The following is an 18703-nucleotide window of genomic DNA, read 5'->3' on the forward strand; positions in this document are numbered from 1 at the left end:
TGCTGTTAAACATGCAGTCTAGAGCTGACAAAATACAGATAGCATGACTTGGATAAACCCTCATCTTAAAGCATAAAAATCTGTGAGTAGAAGATACACCAAAATAAAAAATGCTTAGTCTAAGAACTAAGAAGAAAGCCTTGTTAGGGAGCAAATTTAACTGGAACTTTATCTGTGCCTCTGTTAAACATTCCTATTTCTTCATAACTCAAAGACAGGAAAGCATTCTGCTACAGAGTTGGGCTACTAAACTTTACCTGTGGTTGGCATGCAAGTATCTAGCTCCAACTGCAACTATAAATCTTGCCTGTACACAAGCAATACTATCCGCTTTTCTGCTCCATTTGCACCTTCCATGCACAGCGCTCTCATTCTCACTGTTGACTTTATTAAGTCTTCACTAGGTTCTCTTATCTTTTCCATTCTCCACATACCCAAATTCATCTCATGGATTGCTATATTATTATTGTTACTGAATACTCATTTTCCCAGTTTAAAAGCAAAGCAAATCAATTCCTTTTCTGGTGTAAGTAGCTGAATGATACTGAATAGTAAGAAGCACAATACCTTTGATCATTTGATAACAAAGGAAAGACATTAACCACTTAACATTAATTTTAGGTAAGTTGCCTGGCTTGCTGGAATGTATGTTATCAGAGAACTGCCCTTGAGTCTATCTTTACCTCTTGCTTTGTAGAAGCAAAGTGTCTTTATATAATGTGAAGCTTCTGAAAATATACCTATATCGTTTTCCAATTAATTTGATACTTGATGGATTTTCTGTGGGAGTTAAATTCTCCTTAACACATAATGCTAACATTAATCCAAATCTGATCATTGGACAACCAAGTCCATGGTTTTCTATTGATAATTACTGCATATGCCAAATTTTGAGACAAAATGGTCAGCATTTTGAACATCGTATGGTCTGAATAGAGCTAATGAATATTTTTCCAGTTCGGTATGCATCAGGGGAAAAAATACTTCTAAAGGCTAATTTAAAAAAATACAACAATGCCCTCTTTGTTGCTAATCTAAGCCTTACCTTCCTCCCTCTTCAGTGGTATCCATGAAATCTATTATAATAAGCAGCTGCTGTCCTATAAATTCTTTGGTCATCAAGTGTTCAATACATGCCATGTCTTCCTTTTCTTCTCCATTGAGAACTGGCATATTCTGAAGATAACTTAATTAAAAACAAATTGTTATTTGTTCAGTGGGTTTTTAAATATATTTGTATTCCTCCCAATCCTATACATTTTATCAAGTGTGAGGGAGACATTCCAGTTGTCCACAGTGGGCCCTGGCTCATACAAGCACCCCCCCCCGCCCCCTGCAGTGGACTTCCTGAAAACCCTGGCAGCAGAGCAGCCTGACAGCACAGAAGGCAGGAGTATAGCCCCACGTGGGACTTCAAAGGTGGACAGTAGGCTTGAATAGTAGGCTGGGAGCCAGAATTAAAGAGGAGGAGGAGAGGACTCATCATCCTTGATGGACTCAGAGTCAGAAGATTGGGCTGAGGCCTCAAAGAGCTCCCTCCCATCTTCTGCAACCTCAGTCACTGCTGCTACATAACCCTTGGGACAGGAGAATGGGGCCACTTCTCTAGGGGTAAGGGGCATGCTTGTTGCCCCACAACAACGGAACAGATGTCTGGCCCAGTCATCCCCACCCCAGCCTAATGCAGAAGCAGCACTGGAGGAGGATGCACCACAGAGAGCACCTAAAGCAGATCCTGTGGGAGTGGGATGAGCTACTGGGGCTTGGGGACCTTCATCATCCCAGCATTACTAGCTCTCCCTAAAGGGCATCAGTTGGCTGGTGTCAGTGCTGCAAACCAGTACCCAGACCCAGACTAGAAACAGTGGAAGTCCAGTGAACAGGACTAAGGCCCAATTGAAGCCTGAGAATGATGAGGAAGTTCTAAAGGCGACTATCGGAATGGGAGGAGTACAACATCCAAATAACATTGCGTCCCTTCCTTATCCTAATTAAGGCCAGTACCAGCAGGACAAGAACATAGAGTCTATGGAAACTATGAGAGAGACCTGTCCAGCCACCTGCACCACGGGCAAGGGCGGTGGTCATGCCAGGGCAGGAGTGTCATGTTGCAGGTGAGCCACTCTTTCTCTAAAGAGCAAAGCCGTCTTCACCAGATGTCATAGGTGGCTTTCATTTTAGTCTTTTCCCACCCTCTTCCAATGATTTTGGAGGTTGAACATACTCAGATGAAGTTCTCAAGATCACATTTCACTTCCCATTGAAATGTATCTACTTCACAAGATCCAAAGCTTTCAGAACCTGTTTCCCCCCTCACAGACATTTCTCTATACTCCACACACACATTAACAAGACAGCTACATTAGTTGCTTGTTTCTCTATGTGACAGAATAGAAGAGGGCCACAACTGAGAAACTGAGATGAAGAGAAGAATTTAACTGTGAGAAGAAAGCAGTCTATATTTAACAAACACATTAGTTTTCTGATTTTCTTTTATAAATTTACCTTAACAAATAATCTGCATATACAGCAGGTTCTGGCAGAATGTACTCCAAAAATTCTTCCCCTTTGGATTTCAAGTATTCAGAAAGAGCCCTCCAGAATAAAGCATTTTCCGCAGTTAGTTTTTCTATTGGAATTAATTTTCTTTAAAACAAAAGAACAGGAGAAGATCACAGAAAAGTCATGCTTGTATCATGAAAACAATGTGTTTTGGCTTTTTTGCCAAGCAAGAACCATCAAGCTTTTAAATTAATGCACCATGATATCCCCCAGACCAGCTGTTGGTATTGGGGATTGGAGGTACAGCATTGTGCTGGCTTCAGTCCTTTCTTGACAACTGGTGCCAGATGGTCCAGTTTGGGGATGCTGTCTCATCCCTGTAGGTCCTACAATGTGGCGTCCCATAAGGGTTAATCATCTGCCACTGCTGTTCAACATCTATATAAGGCTGCTGGTGGAGGACGTTTGGAATACACCATCATCAGTATGCTGATGACACACAATTCTATCTATCCATTTCATCTTCAGCAGAGAAAGCTGTACAGATCCCTGGAGTGCTGCCTTACCTTAGCTATGGACTGGATGAGAGCCAATAGGCTAAAGTTGAATCTGGACAAGACACGGGTCTTCTTCTTAGGCTTGGGAGAGCCTCCTGCTTCAGAGCGAGCCTATGTGTGTGTGTCTGCAGGGAGGTCAGCTGCTGTTTTCTCCTTTTAAAAAACTGTTCTGGGTGGATTTTGGCTCGGGCGGGTATGTTTCTGTGCTGTGTTGTTGGTGGCTTTGCTGTTTGTTTTTGGAGGTTTTTCTTCTTCTTAAACCTCAGCAACGGAGGTGGCTTTAGTGTTTGTTTCTGGAGGCTTTTTTTCCTTCTTAAACCTCTGCAACAGAGCACCTCCTGACTCGGCTTGTTGTGTTTTTTTATTTTTTTGGTGATTTTTTTCTTCAGTTGGAACGGATTAATTGGTTTTCAATGCATTCCTATGGGAAATGGTGCTTCGACTTAGGAACATTTTGACTTGTGAACACCATTCCAATACGGATTAGGTTCATAAATCGAGGCACCACTGTACTGTATACTCCCAATTACAACTTGTATTATTTTTCATGAGGGTGGCTGTTATTGATTTTCAGGCTATCCTCCAGGGTACAGTTTGAAAACAAAGATCTTGATATATCTGGATATCCTTATATGACAACTTTCCAGATTTTTCTGTAGCTGCTTTCATAAACAATTACTTCTAAAAATTACAAAATCTGTCAACATCTCTTGGCATCAAACAAGCCCAGCATTTAAATCCCATTTGATGCACTCTCTCAGTATCTTCTTGAACCCAGATCAGGCCTGTGCAATTCAAGGGAGAACTGTATATACAAACATCAATGATGTGAGGGAAGTTTCTGTTTACAAAACAACTTGTGGTAAAAGTTGTGTATGTGTGTTTTTTAAAGCCATAATACAGTGGTGCCTCGCTTAGCGATTGCTTCGTTTAATGAAGAAATTGCTTAGCGATGACTTTTTCAGAGCGATCTTGCACTCCATTTAACGATGGTTCCTATGGGCAATTTTCGCATAGCGATGTTTGGGACCATGCTTTGCATAGCGATGACAGTTTGGGTCTCCCTGTTTCGCTTAATGATGGTTTCGATAGCTTCATGTTGGCTGTTTTTTAAATGTTTAAAAATGTTAAAAAAATGTTTAGAATGCTTGAAATCATAAGTGCACTTAATAAACCCTTTGTTAAACTAATCTGACTTTGTTCCGACTCTTTTTAAATTTGTTGTAATGTTTTCCACATTAAGATGCATTGAATAGGTTTCAATGCATTTCAATTGGAGAACCGTGTTTCACTTAGCGATGTTTCCTATGGCGATTTTCGCTTAAGGACGGCAATCCGTTCCCATTGGAACGGATTATCCTGTTTTCAATGCATTTCTATGGGAAACCGTGGTTCGCTTAGCGATGAAATCACTTAACAACGATTTTTTGGGAACCACTTATCATCGTTAAGTGAGGCACCACTGTATAAATGAACAAGGCCAACAGCAACATAACACCTTGGGACACACTATACATAGAAAACCAACTTTTTCCCCCAGCCAGTTCTAGACAGCTTTCTAAGAACAACAAAACCAACCACAAAGGAGAATGAGTTGACAGGCCCCTTGTAGTAGTAATGTGGCATCCTCCAAGACATGTGTTCCACCAAAACCCATACATTCTGAAAGAAATGAAGAGGAGTAGGAAAACATCTTTTTTACTCCACAGTAGCCACCTGACATTCTCTACTTGGGTAAAAGGCAGAAATTAAACACTTCACAAGCAGAAAGTGAAGAACAGCCATATAAAAAGATTGTCAAAAGAGGGGAGGAGAACATAGCCTTTAGGATCTATTTCTGTGGAGGTCTCTAATCCATCACAACCATATGGCGGCAAGAGCCACTATATAATAAAAAAGAAATGAAATTCCAGAACTACAAGACTCTTTTCCCACTACAGAAAGTTGTTCTCTTTTAGCAATGTTAAATATAAATACAAGAAGCAAATTCTAAGTAAAAATACAGTTGTAGAAGACATACAAACATACCTATCATCAAGGTCTGAGAAATGTTTAATCAAGTCATTGGGTGGAGACAGTGAAAATATGGCATTAAGTGCTGAAATTCCAGTATCGGGACAACTTTCCACATCCAATCGATGAAGCAGTTCTAACACATTCCCCTCAACCAGACATATCCACGCTTGAAGAAGTTGCTTCTGAACTACTTCTTTCACAGCTTCTGTTTAAGCAGAAGAATTTTAACTAAGATACAATTTCTTTAAGTGTTCAGAATTAGTGTTCTAGAAACTTTCAAAAATAAACATATATTAGCTTGCAGATAAACAACTTAGATATTATTCAGTCCTTCAAAAAAAACACCTTCAGGTTAGGAATATGGGATATTGTTCTTCTATACCTACTGTTACGTCCACCCCGTGCCCCTGTTTCTTTTTCTCAACCCAAAAGGGCTCACGCTGGTGGCGTTCCCTCTTTCTTTCGCTACCACCAGTGGATTTCTTTATCCACGCTGTAAAGGACTTTAGTCTGACACTGGCTACCAGCAACAGAACTGGTTTATTAAAGGATATTAAGGTAATCCTTCATGGATTGCTGCCTTGTCGTGGTGAAGGGGCTTGAGTAACTCAGTGAAGCTATGGGCTATGCCGTGCAGGGCCACCCAAGACAGACAGGACATAGTGGAGAGTTCTGACTAAACGCAATCCACCTGGAGTAGGAAATGGCAAGCCACTCCAGTATCTTTGCCGAGAACGTCCCATGATCAGAAACAAAAGGCTAAAAGATATGACGCTGGAAGATGGGCCCCTCAGGTCGGAAGGCGTCCAACATGCTACTGGGGAAGAGTGGAGGACAAGTACAAGTAGCTCCAGAGCTAATGAAGTGGTTGGGCCAAAGCCGAAAGGACGCTCAGCTGTGGAGGTGCCTGGAAGTGAAAGGAAAGTCCAATGCTGTAAAGAAAAATACTGCATAGGAATCTGGAATGTAAGATCTATGAACCTTGGAAAGCTGGAGGTGGTCAAACAGGAGATGGCAAGAATAAACATCGACATCCTGGGCATCAGTGAAATAAAATGGACAGGAATGGGCGAATTCAGCTCAGATGATTATCATATCTACTACTGTGGGCAAGAAGCCCGTAGAAGGAATGGAGTAGCGTTCATAGTCAACAAAAGAGTGAGAAATCTGTAATGGGATACAAACTCAAAAATGATAGAATGATGTCAATACGAATCCAAGGCAAACCTTTCAACATCACAATAATCCAAGTTTATGCACCAACCACCATTGCTGAGGAGACTGAAAATTTTATGAAGATTTACAACACCTTCTAGAACTGACACCAAAGAAAGATGTTCTTCTCATTCTAGGGGACTGGAATGCTCCAGTTCATTTATGTGGTGACCCGCATCTGAGGCTGACCATCGGCTGTGAACATGAAGACCGGAACAGTGGGCACCACAGCCAGAGAGGTTGACATCGGTGGTAAGTTGGAGCTTCGGGCGTAGGGGTTGGAAAAGCCTGCCCAGACCAATGTTGAGTGCGAGTCCACCACTGAAGTTGGAGGCTAAATTTATGAGTAACTAGAAGACGTTTGGTTTGAGGGTCCCAGAGAGGGTCAAACTGGGCCAAGAACCATGCATGAAGGGAACTCATGTTGAGTCTGGAATGGGCAACCGTTGATGTGATAGATGCTATTATTTCCAGCAGCTTCTGCACCCACAGGGCTGATATGTAGGTGCCCAAGGAGAAGGCTTGAATTAGGGCCACAAGCTTGTGTTGTCTTTCTAGAGGAAGATATGCCCAAACTGAGTGGAAGTCAAGGATGGCCCCAATATATTGAATGGGTCTGCAGGGGCAGAGTGTGGATTTTTGAAGATTGATGTGAAGACCAAGGTACTGCAAGGTCCAGATCATAAAGACAATGTCCTGTCTTGCTTGCCGTTAAGATGGTGACAAGGAGCCAGTTGTCTATGTATGGCTAGACAGTGATTCCTCAGGTACGGAGGTAAGATGTAACTGGGGCCATGCATTTTGTGAAAATGCGGGGGCAGTGGAGAGTCCAAAAGGGTAAGATCTTGAATTGGAAGGCATGTGGGTTGAGAGCGAAGGAAAGGAACCTTCTGTGGTCCAGGTAGATATTGATATAAAAATAGGTGTCTTTGAGATCCATGACAGTAAACCAGCCCCCCCCCCCAATGAAGGAGTGGTAGGACAGTTTCAAGTGTGGTCATTCGAAATGTGGTGGCTCAGATGTAAGAATTGAGGTTTCTGAGACTCAGGATGGAGCAGAGGCCACCATCGTTGTTTTGTACTGTGAAGTAGCAAGAGAAGAAACTGCAATGAATGAGACTGTGGGACTGGTTTGATGGCATCTTTCTGGAGGAGATCAGAGACCTCCTGAAATAGAGTGATGGATAGTGGTGTGGATCTGAAAATGCCCACCAGGGAAGAGTTTTAAATTCTATAGCATACCCATGTTGAACTATATGCAGAACACACCTGTCAGTTATAATGTGACACCAATGAGGAAGGGAATTTGCATGTACCTCATGGAGAGCAAGTCAGAAAGATTGTGTGGATTTGTGGTTAGGCCGTTTGACAGCTGTTAGTTGGAGAAACTTAGAGCGATGAGACTTGGAGGCGAAATAGGCAACAGAGGCTGGGGATGTGAAACAAGGCCTATTAGCTTGAGGACAGGTAACCCAATAGGTAAGTTGATATACTCTGAGGCATTTGGCACCATTTCTCTTTTTATAGAGATCATACATAATATTGTCGATCTTTGTGTTGAAGAGGCCCTTGCCATTGAAAGGAAGATTCTCAATACAAGTGCAAGCATCATCAGGCAGGCCTGCTGATTGTGGCCAGGAATGATGCCTAAGGGAGCCAGCAGTGAAGACCTGGCAGGCTGCACACTCTGTGGCATGATGAGCAGCTCTCATCTGCTGTGCAGCAACCACTAGAGATTCCTGATGGAACTAGGGATGAAATTCTTCAAGAGGTTTTACAACCAGGGCTGAAGTTTAGCTCTGAAGTGTTTAGTATAGGCCCCCATGGCCCACTGGTATTTGGCTACTCTCAAAGCCAGAGAAGCAGTAGAGTAAAGCTTCCTGCCCAAGAAATCAATCTTGATGCCCTCTTTATTGTTCGGGCGGCTGGTTGACAGCCCCTTGATCTTATCTGGGCAGCATCTATAACAATAGAATTTGGTGTGGGTGGATGTTTGGTCAGGAAGTTCACCCTTGCCTCAAAGATTTTGTAGAAGCTTTCCACCTGCTTGGAAGTGGGTGGAGTTGAGGAGGGTTTGACTCAAATATCATTGGCAATATTGGGTAGATATGGCATAATTGCGAGCTAGACCAGCACAGAGGAATTCTTGTTGATCTCATTGTAGTGGGAGTCACTGTGTTGTGGTGGGGGCTTTTGGGCTTGAAGCTCCAGTGACTAAGCCAGGCAAAGTATGAGGTCTGAATAGGATTGTAAGTCTGGAGAAGGGGACAGTGGACAAGTGTCTGCCATGTCTGATTCTGGTGTAGTAATCAGCACCAAAGGGGTGCCTTCTGACAATAACGATGCAGAATCAGGAAAGCCCTTGGAACTGATAGACTGGAGTCTGGAATTGGTAACAGCTGATATGGTAGCTGGCAGTATTCCCACCTGATATTGGTGGCAGAGAATGGGGAGGCTGCAGGGCAGTGAAAGCTGTCGGAACTGAGCGTTTGAAACAGGTAATGAGGTGTTCCTATTCAGCTCCAAATGTAGATGCATGGGGCAATGGCACCAAAAGGAGGTGGCGGAGGCATCTGGTGAGAGCAATAATGTCGAGCCTTCTTTGGTTCTGGAGCCAACACAGGCTCAAGTCCACAGTAGTGTCTCTTAGAGAAGGGCCTCAGGGAGGCCAATATGGGACCTGGAATGGCCTGGAAGCTCGGTCTCGTGGTGAGAGGGTGGTACAGAGACGGTCACTGACAGATGTTGGTACTAATACAAGACCTCTGGATATGAAACCTCTGGATATCCAGGGTGGTCAGAGTGATAGTGGTTTTGAGAAACACTCTGGTGTCAGTGCCAGGCAACCAACAGCAAGTCAGAGGTGCAACACCACCCGGTGGAGGCCCGTTGCATCCCTTGATGGGGGTTGGTGTGCTCTCCCAGGTAATGTGGAGGGCAGTAAGTGTTGGAGGTTGTTGGTTCCAACCACTCTTGATCTCTGTAGTAGACCACAGGATTGGATGTCTGGTGGTATTGCGGGTGGACAATGTAAAGTTAACCTCAATGGTAGAGGAAGAGTGTGAGACCCTAGTTGCAGTACAGCAGTTGGTCGGAAAATAGTGTTGTGGGGTGGCATGAGAAGACATGCATGACCCTGGGGAGTGGGGGGGGGGCAACATTTTGGCTTAATGGGATGTTGTGCATCCATGCAGGAAAATGAAGGCAGGAGAAAGCAGACAGTCCCGAAGCTCAAGAGCCTTATTGTCTGACCTGGAGAGCAGAGAGATAATAACAGCCGTGATAGGTGTTCGGGTTGACTGAGGAAGCTGGTGATGCTTAAGAGGCCTCTTGGTAAATGGATGAAAGACTTCAATTTGGAAGCGGAGTCCTAGAGAACCAAGGCTTTCAATTTCGATAGCTTTGATTGAGGATTTAGAGGTAAAAAATTTAGAAGCCAATGGTTAGACCTTGGTTGCATGATGTCTGTCAAGTTTGGGGCTGAATCTCTTGGGGTTTCCATGGGGGAAACAGCTTGAAGAGAAGCTTCCCAGAGGTGAGCTTTCAGGCAAGCCAAATGATGACAGAGGGCAGCTTTAGTGAAACCTTTGCAATGGTGGCACAACTAGGGCTCGTGTTTTCTTCCGAGCAGAAATGGCAGAGGGAATGTTGGAGATGGGTAGCTTGTTGCCATAAGAGTGGCACTTCTTGAAAGGGCCCTTAGAGGCTATAAAAGGGCCTAGGGGAAGGGTAGATGTTTTGGGGAGAACCACAATAGACCGCCAAAAACCTTTCCCTTTAGGAGAGACAACTCATGGAAAGAAGATCTGTAGACAATGTAGAAAAAAAATGAAGAAAATAGACTACAAAATGTAGTAAGCTTCAGAACAATCGTTAGATGCATCCAAAGCAGCAGCAAAAAAGGAACTGAGGGAGGACCATTAGAACCACAAAGAAGCAATGCGGGAGGGTGGGGCTTTTAACAATCTCTTTCTGCTCTAAGCTCTAGAATGTTCCAAGGATTTGCACATGCGCAACACAAAACCCATTGATGTGAATTCACGTAGACCACAAAGAATATTTATTCTCTATATGTTTTTATAATTTTATACAGAAATAGAAACTCTTTTTAATGTCTTTTTTCAACAGGAATGAGTTAAGTGTTTTCCTCCTCAAAGTGGTTTAATTTGATTCTGGCTGGGTCAAAAATTCAGACCTCCCTGGCTCTCAAGCTGAAACAATGTTTATGTTTACCTTTAGAATGTTGGAGTTTATAAGAAACCCAAAAACTGACTTTTCATCCCTTTGAAATGGCTACTTTAAATATCAGTATCAGAACCATCGATGCCCAGATTCCTTCCAAATTAAAAAAAAAGGATTGAACTATTCTCTGTCAAGATAAGCAAGCCTGATGTTTTCAAAATTGGTTTAAATCTATAAACACGGAAGGTTGACTGTGTCTGCACAAGGGTTAAAACAGTTTTATCTTTTAAAAAAATCCTGACTCTAAAACATCCCCAAATTTGGCACAGAGCAAGAGAAGACTATCCGCTACATCTGTGCCAAATGTGGTGCTGATCCAAGGTCCAGTTCCAAAGTTATAATTTTTTGTTTGGGGCACCCCTATTTTTTGAATTGACTTATAGAATGCTAAATTGGACTGTCACACAATATCTACTGCTTCAAACACGTGCAGCAATAATTAACTAGGACTTTTTGAAATAATTAATAGCTTGTACTAAAATATATTGGCCAAAGTTCTAAATTTACACCCATGCAACTGATGACAGCCATTGTATTTGTTCTTTTACTGCATTTATATAACCTCTTCACATCATTCTCAGATTTGACAAGTTTCTTTTAATTAAGGATGGGATGTTCATAATTCTAGACTTCTGGTCCCAGAAGTCGCTTAGACGTTCCTAGGGAGACTTCTGGGGCTGGGAAAGGAGAAACTGGAAGGCAAAAGAGATGGCTTTCTACCACCATTCCCTACTTTACTCTGTGAGGTTTGGCTCAAAAGAAGAAAGAAATACCCCCATCAGTCCATGAGAATGTAGTTCAGTGAAAGGTTCACCCTATAGAGCCTAATGGTCAGTGAGATTCCCATGGAACAGTGGGGTGACTCCCAGGAAGCAGTGCAGTTGAGGAAGCATTTCTTTCTGCTTCTCAGTTGATACACTTGAAGAGAAGGACAATATGTAGGTAGATAGATATCTCTTTTGTCTTCTGGTTTCTCATCACCCAGAGGTCTACCTGAGGGATTATTGGTAACTTCTGAGACTGGAAGTCCTAGAATTTCAAAATTCCCACCCTCAGTTTTAACAAATGTCCTCAAATAATTTTCACCCAAATACTAACATTTGTGTCCACAACTCCTCTTTTCTAGCAGGGTTTTCTTCTAGCATAGGAAATTGAGTTAAGCTAAGAAAGAAGTTATACTTTGGAGAATGTATTAATGCTACCAGCAACGTGAAGGCTGCCCATATCACACAATCATTGTCTGAATCTTTACCCCTAGGCATGCCAAAGGGGTTTTAATGGGTCTTACTACCAGGTATGTATGCTTAGGAGTCCTTGCTTTGCACAACATCATGATGTATTTCACTAAAGCTTTGAAAAAGGGGATTTGGGGAACCCTAGAACATTGAACAAACACACAAAAGAGAGAAGTGTAAATTAAAATAAAAATATTTTACCTGATCTATCATTAAGTCCTCGTTGCAGAAGTTTTACTCTCTGGGCTATTGTCAAAGCTTTCATATGAACTTTTTCTGCGAGAACCTTTGGAAGAAAAGACTACTTTAGCATTTGATTAACAATGAATTTCTGTAAATCATAGCAAATGTCTCTATTAATCAAAATGTAAAATCAGCTATGCCATGTCTAACCAAAAGCCTATTTAGTACATAATTTTCCCTGAAAAGTGACCACAGAGATGCCTTCAGGGAGCCCACATGCAAGACAATAGCCCTTTCCTGCTGACTCCCAGAAAGTGATATTTAGAGACATGTTATCTTTTCCATTGGAGATAAGATAGAGCCATCATGACTAGGAGCTGCTGATAGCTTCACCTTACATCAGTTTCTCCCAAGCCGGAATGAAGATTGCCAGAAGAAATATCAACAACCTCTGGTATACAGATGATACCACTCTGATGGCAGAAAGTGCAGAGGAATTAAAGAACCTCTTAATGAGGGTGAAAGAGGAGAGCACAAAAAATGGTCTGAAGCTCAACATCAAAAAGAACTAAGATCACGGCCACTGGTCCCATCACCTCCTGGCAAATAGAAGGGGAAGATATGGAGGCAGTGACAGATTTTACCTTCTTGGGCTCCATGATCACTGCAGATGGGGACAGCAGCCACGAAATTAAAAGACGTCTGCTTCTTGGGAGGAAAGTGATGACAAACCTCAACAGCATCTTAAAAAGCAGAGACATCACCTTGCCGACAAAGGTCCGCATAGTCAAAGCTATGGTTTTTCCTGTAGTGACGTATGGTAGTGAGAGCTGGACCATAAAGAAGGCTGACCCCGAAGAATTGATGCTTTTTAGTTGTGGTGCTGGAGGAGACTCTTGAGAGTCCCCTGGACTTCAAGGAGATCAAACTTATCCATTCTGAAGGAAATCAACCCTGAGTGCTCACTGGAAAGACAGATCCTGAAGCTGAGTCTCCAATACTTTGGATACTCATGAGAAAAGAAGTCTCCCTGGAAAAGACCGTGATGTTGGGAAAGTGTGAAGGCAAGAGGGGAAGGGGATGACAGAGGGTGAGATGGTTGGACAGTGTCAATGAAGTGACCAACATGAATTTGACCAAACTCCGGGAGGCAGTGGAAGACAGGAGGGCCTGGCGTGCTCTTATCCATGGGGCCATGAAGAGTCAGACACAACTTAATGACTAAAAAACAACAACAATATAAACATCTACTTCAGTCTTCTCCTCAGGCTCTCAAAGCTTGAACGGAAAAATATTATCCATCACACAGCTTGATTCCAAGTCTTTATAGGTCCCATTCAGCACTTCGAGTAAGATGTCCAGAAATAGATTGCTACCCATGAAGCTGTTGTAACAAAGGAGTCACATGTGTCCTGAAACCAACATCTGTCCACAACATTTAGAACCAGCTGTTGTTAATGTTACATGCTGTTAAGTCGGAACCAACTTACAGCAATCTTAATAGGGCTTTCAAGGAGAGACATTTAAGGAGTGGTTTCACCAGTTCCCCTCCCCGAGTGAGTTTCCATAGCTAGTGCAGAATCAAACTGTGATCTCTAGAATCCTAGTCCTTCACTCTATCCACTACACCACACTGGGAATCTTAGAACTAGCTGAAATTTCCAAAAACCCTTTAACTGGCTTAATATATCTTTTGATACAAATATACCGCCAGATACTTCTAAAGTCCAGAACAGGAAATAGATCATTTCTGGATTACCACTGCCAGAATCTACTGACCAACATGGCTATCGATCATGTTGGCTGGGGTAGTCGTGTTAGCCTAAAAAATAATCGTCAGAATTGTACTGGGTTTTGTCTATGGTTTGTGAAATAACCACAGCTAATTGACAACATTGTGGGGCACATCTTGGCTGCACATCTGTTCAGCTCTGTTCAGCAACCATGCAACCAAGGAGTCTGCTGGCACTTCATCAATTAGTCATGGCAAGTTATGCAAACCTTATGCATACACCAGCAGGACTGCATCCAACATTTTCAAGCTCTTCTTAGGACTTCCTGAATGCTACCAAAATTGAATTACAAAATTTAGTATTTTGCCCGCTGGTAACATTTACATATAATTCCAACCAACAGAAGTTGCTATGTCTCTGAATTGTTCCCCCACCCCTTGCAACTCCCAGTCCAGAGGAAAGTTCATGTTTCACAAGCAAGCAATGGGATGGTGTCTGGGCAGACACAAAGAAATTAGCAAATATTTTGTTTGGAGTTTGGGATGGAAAATTCCAACCATGCTTACAAGAGAGGGTGCTTGAGACCACTCCTCCCAACTGACTTTGCTACCTGAGTCTGGATTCACCTCACAGAAGCAGACTTGGCACAGGTATCTGCAATGAATTTTTGGGATACTTTTTCTGCACTCTCCATAAAAGGGTAATGCACAGACTGAGGAAGTTGGATTTTACCCACAAAACTTTGCAAACTGTGTGAATTTTTTTTAGTAATTTAATAAAGGTATCATCTAATTCCTGCAGAAATAAACACTAACAATATCATTCTCAACAAGACAAAGACCTGTGTTCAAAGTAGCCAGTATTCAATGCCAAGTAACCTCGAGGGTTCTCTGAAATTTTAACCTATTCTTGGAGCAGGCAAAAAAAAAATTCAGTGCAAATTGTAAAGCATTTGCTTTCTGGCAGATTTTTTAATGACATGTTCACTTTGCTTTCAGGCTGTTTCTAAGAAACATGGCTAACAAATAGGGTAGGCATAAAAGAGATAGCAGTTGTCTTACTGAATTTCCTTCTATACTGTTATTGCTGGTACTGATCAAAAACAAAATGCTTAAGTCATTGTAGTAAAATGTTTAGTAAAGTTTGGTACATATATAAAGGTATTACACATTGAGGCTGAAATCTTGTTGCTTGGCAGGGTTTCAATTGGAATAGTCCCTTTTGAATCAATTTAATTTCTAGAGAACTCACCAAATCCCCACTGATTCAATGGGCCAACTCTAGTTCAGAATTGCTACATTTAACAGCATTTCAGCCTATGTAACATTAATAAAAGTCAGCTTACCTGATATGCCAATTTCCTGACTGTCTCTTTTACATCCATGGTACGACCAATAATTTTGGACAGAGTTTTAGGTGATGGACAAATACATGACAACACTGCACGCCTGACTTCTGAATTGGAGTCGTTCTCGATTAAATTGTTGTAAACTGCAACATTATTATACAAGATTTGTTAGAGACAGGAATGTGTATATGGGAATTAACTGGGAGAAAAGAAGAAGGGCCAACACACTTTGTGTTCTCTGGAGTAGACCCAGAACTTCCCCTAAAACAAGCAAACCAGCTTTCCACCATGTTTATCCATGGGCTGAGAGGGCAAAACCTGTTTGTCTTGAACACATCACATTATTTGCTAATCATTAGCAATTATCATGGAATAGTAACTGCCAAATAAAATATGGTGCAGCTTGTGGAAACCAGTAACCTACCATATTGGTCTTTCAGTCCCACCATACTCACAAGCACACTTGGTGGGGACACAGGAAAGGGCCTTCTCTGTTGCTACTCCCAGAATCTGGAATGCCCTGCCACAAGAAGCCAGGCGGCCCCATCTTTCCTGTCTTTCCACAAGAAAGGAAAGCCCTTACTCTTCAGACAAGCTTTTCCTTTGTGACTGGCAGTCTGAGAGAGGTATTTCAAATTGCATTGTTGTGCTCTGTTGTTTTTAAAGGTAGTTATTATTGATTTTATTTTAGATTAGGCATCCTTCAGTCTCAAGAAACTATGGTAATATGCTCTGAATAGAGGACTTGGAACAGGGTCTAGTGTGGCTGAGAAGACCAATAAAAGAGTGACAATCCCTTCCACGCTGAAGACAAATACAATCTGTCCCCTGTCCAACTCCCTGCTTTTGCTGTTTTTGGGACTGCCTCTGCCTGCTGGACAAGTGTCTCTTCAAAATGGGAGGCCATGATGCACCACCTGCCTCCAGGCTGAACGCTCAGATGTCAAGGTTTCCCATCTGTTGAGGTCTATTCCTAAGGCCTTCAGATCCTGCTTGCAGATATCCTTGTACTGCAGCTGTGGTCTCCCTCTGGGGCAATTTCCCTGCACTAATTTTCCATACAGGAGATTTTTTGGAATCCGACTGTCAGGCATTCTCACAACATGCCCAAGCAAACATAGACATCACTGTTTCAGTAATGTATACATGCTAAAAATTCCAGCTCATTCTAGGATTACTCTACCTGGAACTTTGTCCTGCCAGGTGATACCAAAAATGTGTCAGAGACAATGCATATGAATGTGTTCAGCTTCCTCTCCTGCCATGCACAAAGCGTCCAAGACTCACTGCAGTACAGGAGTATACTCAGGACACAGGCTCTATAGACCTGGATCTTGGTATATGCCATTAGCTTCTTATTAAGCCATACTCTCTTTGTGAGTCTAGAGAACATGGTAGCTGATTTGCCAATGTGTTTATCCAGCTCGAAATCTAGGAAGAGAGTATCAGAGATCGTTGAACCAAGGTACACAAAGTCATGAACAACCTCCAATTCTTGTGTGGACATGGTAATAGAGGGAGGTGAGTCCATGCCCTGGGCCATGATTTGTGCTTTCTTCAGGCTGACTGTTAATCCAGTCTTGGCAGGCCTTGCTAAAACAATTCATGAGTTGTTGGAGCTCTTCAACAGAATGGGCAACAACAGCTGCATAATCGGCGATTATGCAGCTGCAAAATCTTGCATGCATTTCTGCTGGACTTTGGTCTTCGCTCTCAATCTAGAAAGATTAGAGTGTTTTCCATCTGATACAGTCCGTAGATAGACACCTTCTGTTGCAGTTCCAAAGGAATGCTTCAGCATGACAGCAAAAAAAATCCCAAACAGGACACAGCCCTGTTTCACTCCTCTTCAGATGTCAAAGGGATCTGACGTTGTGCCCTTCATTTCCTCATGAAAGGATCTGATGATGTTAAGGAGTCGAGGTGGACATCCACTCTTGGGAAGTATTTTAAAAAGGCTGTCCCCACTAAACAAATCAAAGGACTTTGTAAGATCTATGAAGGCCGCAATGAATGGCTGTCATTGTTCCCTACATTTCTCCTGCAACTAAGGAAAAATACCATGTCAGTGGTGGATCTATTAGCTCGAAATCCACACTGTGATTCTGGATAGACTCTGTCTGAAAGCAACTGGAGCCTCCTCAGCACAACATGGGCAAGCAGCTTCCCTACAATGATAACAAGAGAGATGCCACAGTAGTTATTGCAGTTCCCCCGTTTCCTTTGTTCTCATATAGTTTGACCATGTTTGCATCCTTCATGTCTTGTGGTACTCCACCCTCCCTCCAGCAAAGACAAAATATTTCATACAGCTCAGTGGTGATAATCTCTTTACAGCACGCCAGCAGTGATGTTATCCTTCCCAGGTGCCTTGCTGGAGGCGAGGGAATCCAAGGCCACTTTTATTTTTGCTAAACTTGGTTCGCTGTCCAACTCTTCCAAGACAGGCAGGAACTCAATGTTATTTAATGCCTCTTCGGTTACTACATTCTCTCTGGAATATAGCTCATAGTAATGCTGCACCCCGCATTCGATCTGTTGTGCTTGGTCCTGGATGATCATGCCTGCAGCAGACTTCAAAGGAGCAGATTTCTTCTGTATTGGACAGAGAAGTTACTTACCTGTAACTCTGGTTATTCAACTGGTCCTCTGTGAATTCACACTAATGGGTTAACCTGCGCTCGAGCAGAGCATCTTCGGAAACTTTCACAGCTTTAAGCACTTAGTGCTAGGACCTCCCCTACACCAGCTATATAACTCCGCCCAGTGCCTCAGTTCTAAGCCATGGAACATGTGACGGACAACAGGGAGAAGGCTTAGTCATGTGAATTCAGAGGACCACTCGAAGAACCAGAGTTATAGGTAAATAGCTTCTCTTTCTCCTTCATGGCCTCTGTGAATACACACTAATGGGTGACTGGCAAGCTGACTAACCAGGAGGAGGGACGTCACAAAAGTGCAGAAGCCAGGACAGCTCGACCTACCACAGCCTGAGCCTTCGGCCAGACATCCAGGAGGTAGTGCGAGATGAAGACAGATGGAGTGGCACATGTGGCAGCACGGCAGAGATCTGTGATGTCCACTCCATGGAGAAAGGCCATTGAGGATCCTACAACTCTAGTAGAGTGAGCTCTCACTGATTTTGGAAGAGAAATCTCTGCCAAATCATAGGAAAGACAGATGGTCTGGACTATCCATATAGAGATGGTCTGAGAGGAAGCCAGTGCTCCAAACAAGGAGCCAGCAAAGGTGACAAAACGACGTTGTGAGGCACGTAAAGTGGTCGTGTGATGCACATATGACAGAGCACACTTTACATCTAGAGTGTGCAGAGGTGTCTCAAGCAGTGAAGATGATGTGGGAAAGAAGACAGGAAGGACAGCTGGCTGATTCAAATGGAAGGCAGAAAATACCTTAGGCAGGAAGGTAAGGTCTGGCCGTATGGTTACCTTGCAGAAAGGAGGACCTGCTCTTAGTGTAGCCAGTCCTCCAGCCCTGCAAGCTTAAGGATATCGCCAGGAGAAAGGCAGTCTTGACAGTTGGCAAGCGGAGTGATGCTGATGCCAAGGGCTTGAAGGGAGGCCTCATAAGCCACCGAAGAATTAATTGGAGAGACCACTGAGGTGTTAATGGTCTATAGGCAGGGCACATATTCTTCAGGCCTCAGAGAAC

General features: G+C 42.9%; 1 protein-coding gene across 5 annotated transcripts in view; it reads right to left on the bottom strand.

The window, feature by feature from the left end:
* NCAPG (non-SMC condensin I complex subunit G) overlaps positions 1 to 18703 on the bottom strand; it is a 78782-nt gene that overhangs the window by 50038 nt on the left and 10041 nt on the right. For all 5 annotated transcript variants that reach the window (XR_012087576.2, XM_073001071.2, XM_020809839.3 and 2 more), the window contains exons 5-9: positions 15029 to 15174; positions 11969 to 12053; positions 5088 to 5280; positions 2506 to 2646; positions 1046 to 1186 (exon numbers count right to left, since the gene is read on the bottom strand). Coding sequence is in view for 4 of the 5 variants with exons in the window: in XM_073001071.2 (XP_072857172.2) it covers positions 1046 to 1186; positions 2506 to 2646; positions 5088 to 5280; positions 11969 to 12053; positions 15029 to 15174 (706 nt within the window). In the remaining variant the exon portion in view is untranslated. The remainder of the gene's footprint in view (positions 1 to 1045; positions 1187 to 2505; positions 2647 to 5087; positions 5281 to 11968; positions 12054 to 15028; positions 15175 to 18703) is intronic.

Source organism: Pogona vitticeps, chromosome 5 (genome assembly GCF_051106095.1).
Source record: "Pogona vitticeps strain Pit_001003342236 chromosome 5, PviZW2.1, whole genome shotgun sequence".
NCBI lineage: Eukaryota > Metazoa > Chordata > Lepidosauria > Squamata > Agamidae > Pogona > Pogona vitticeps.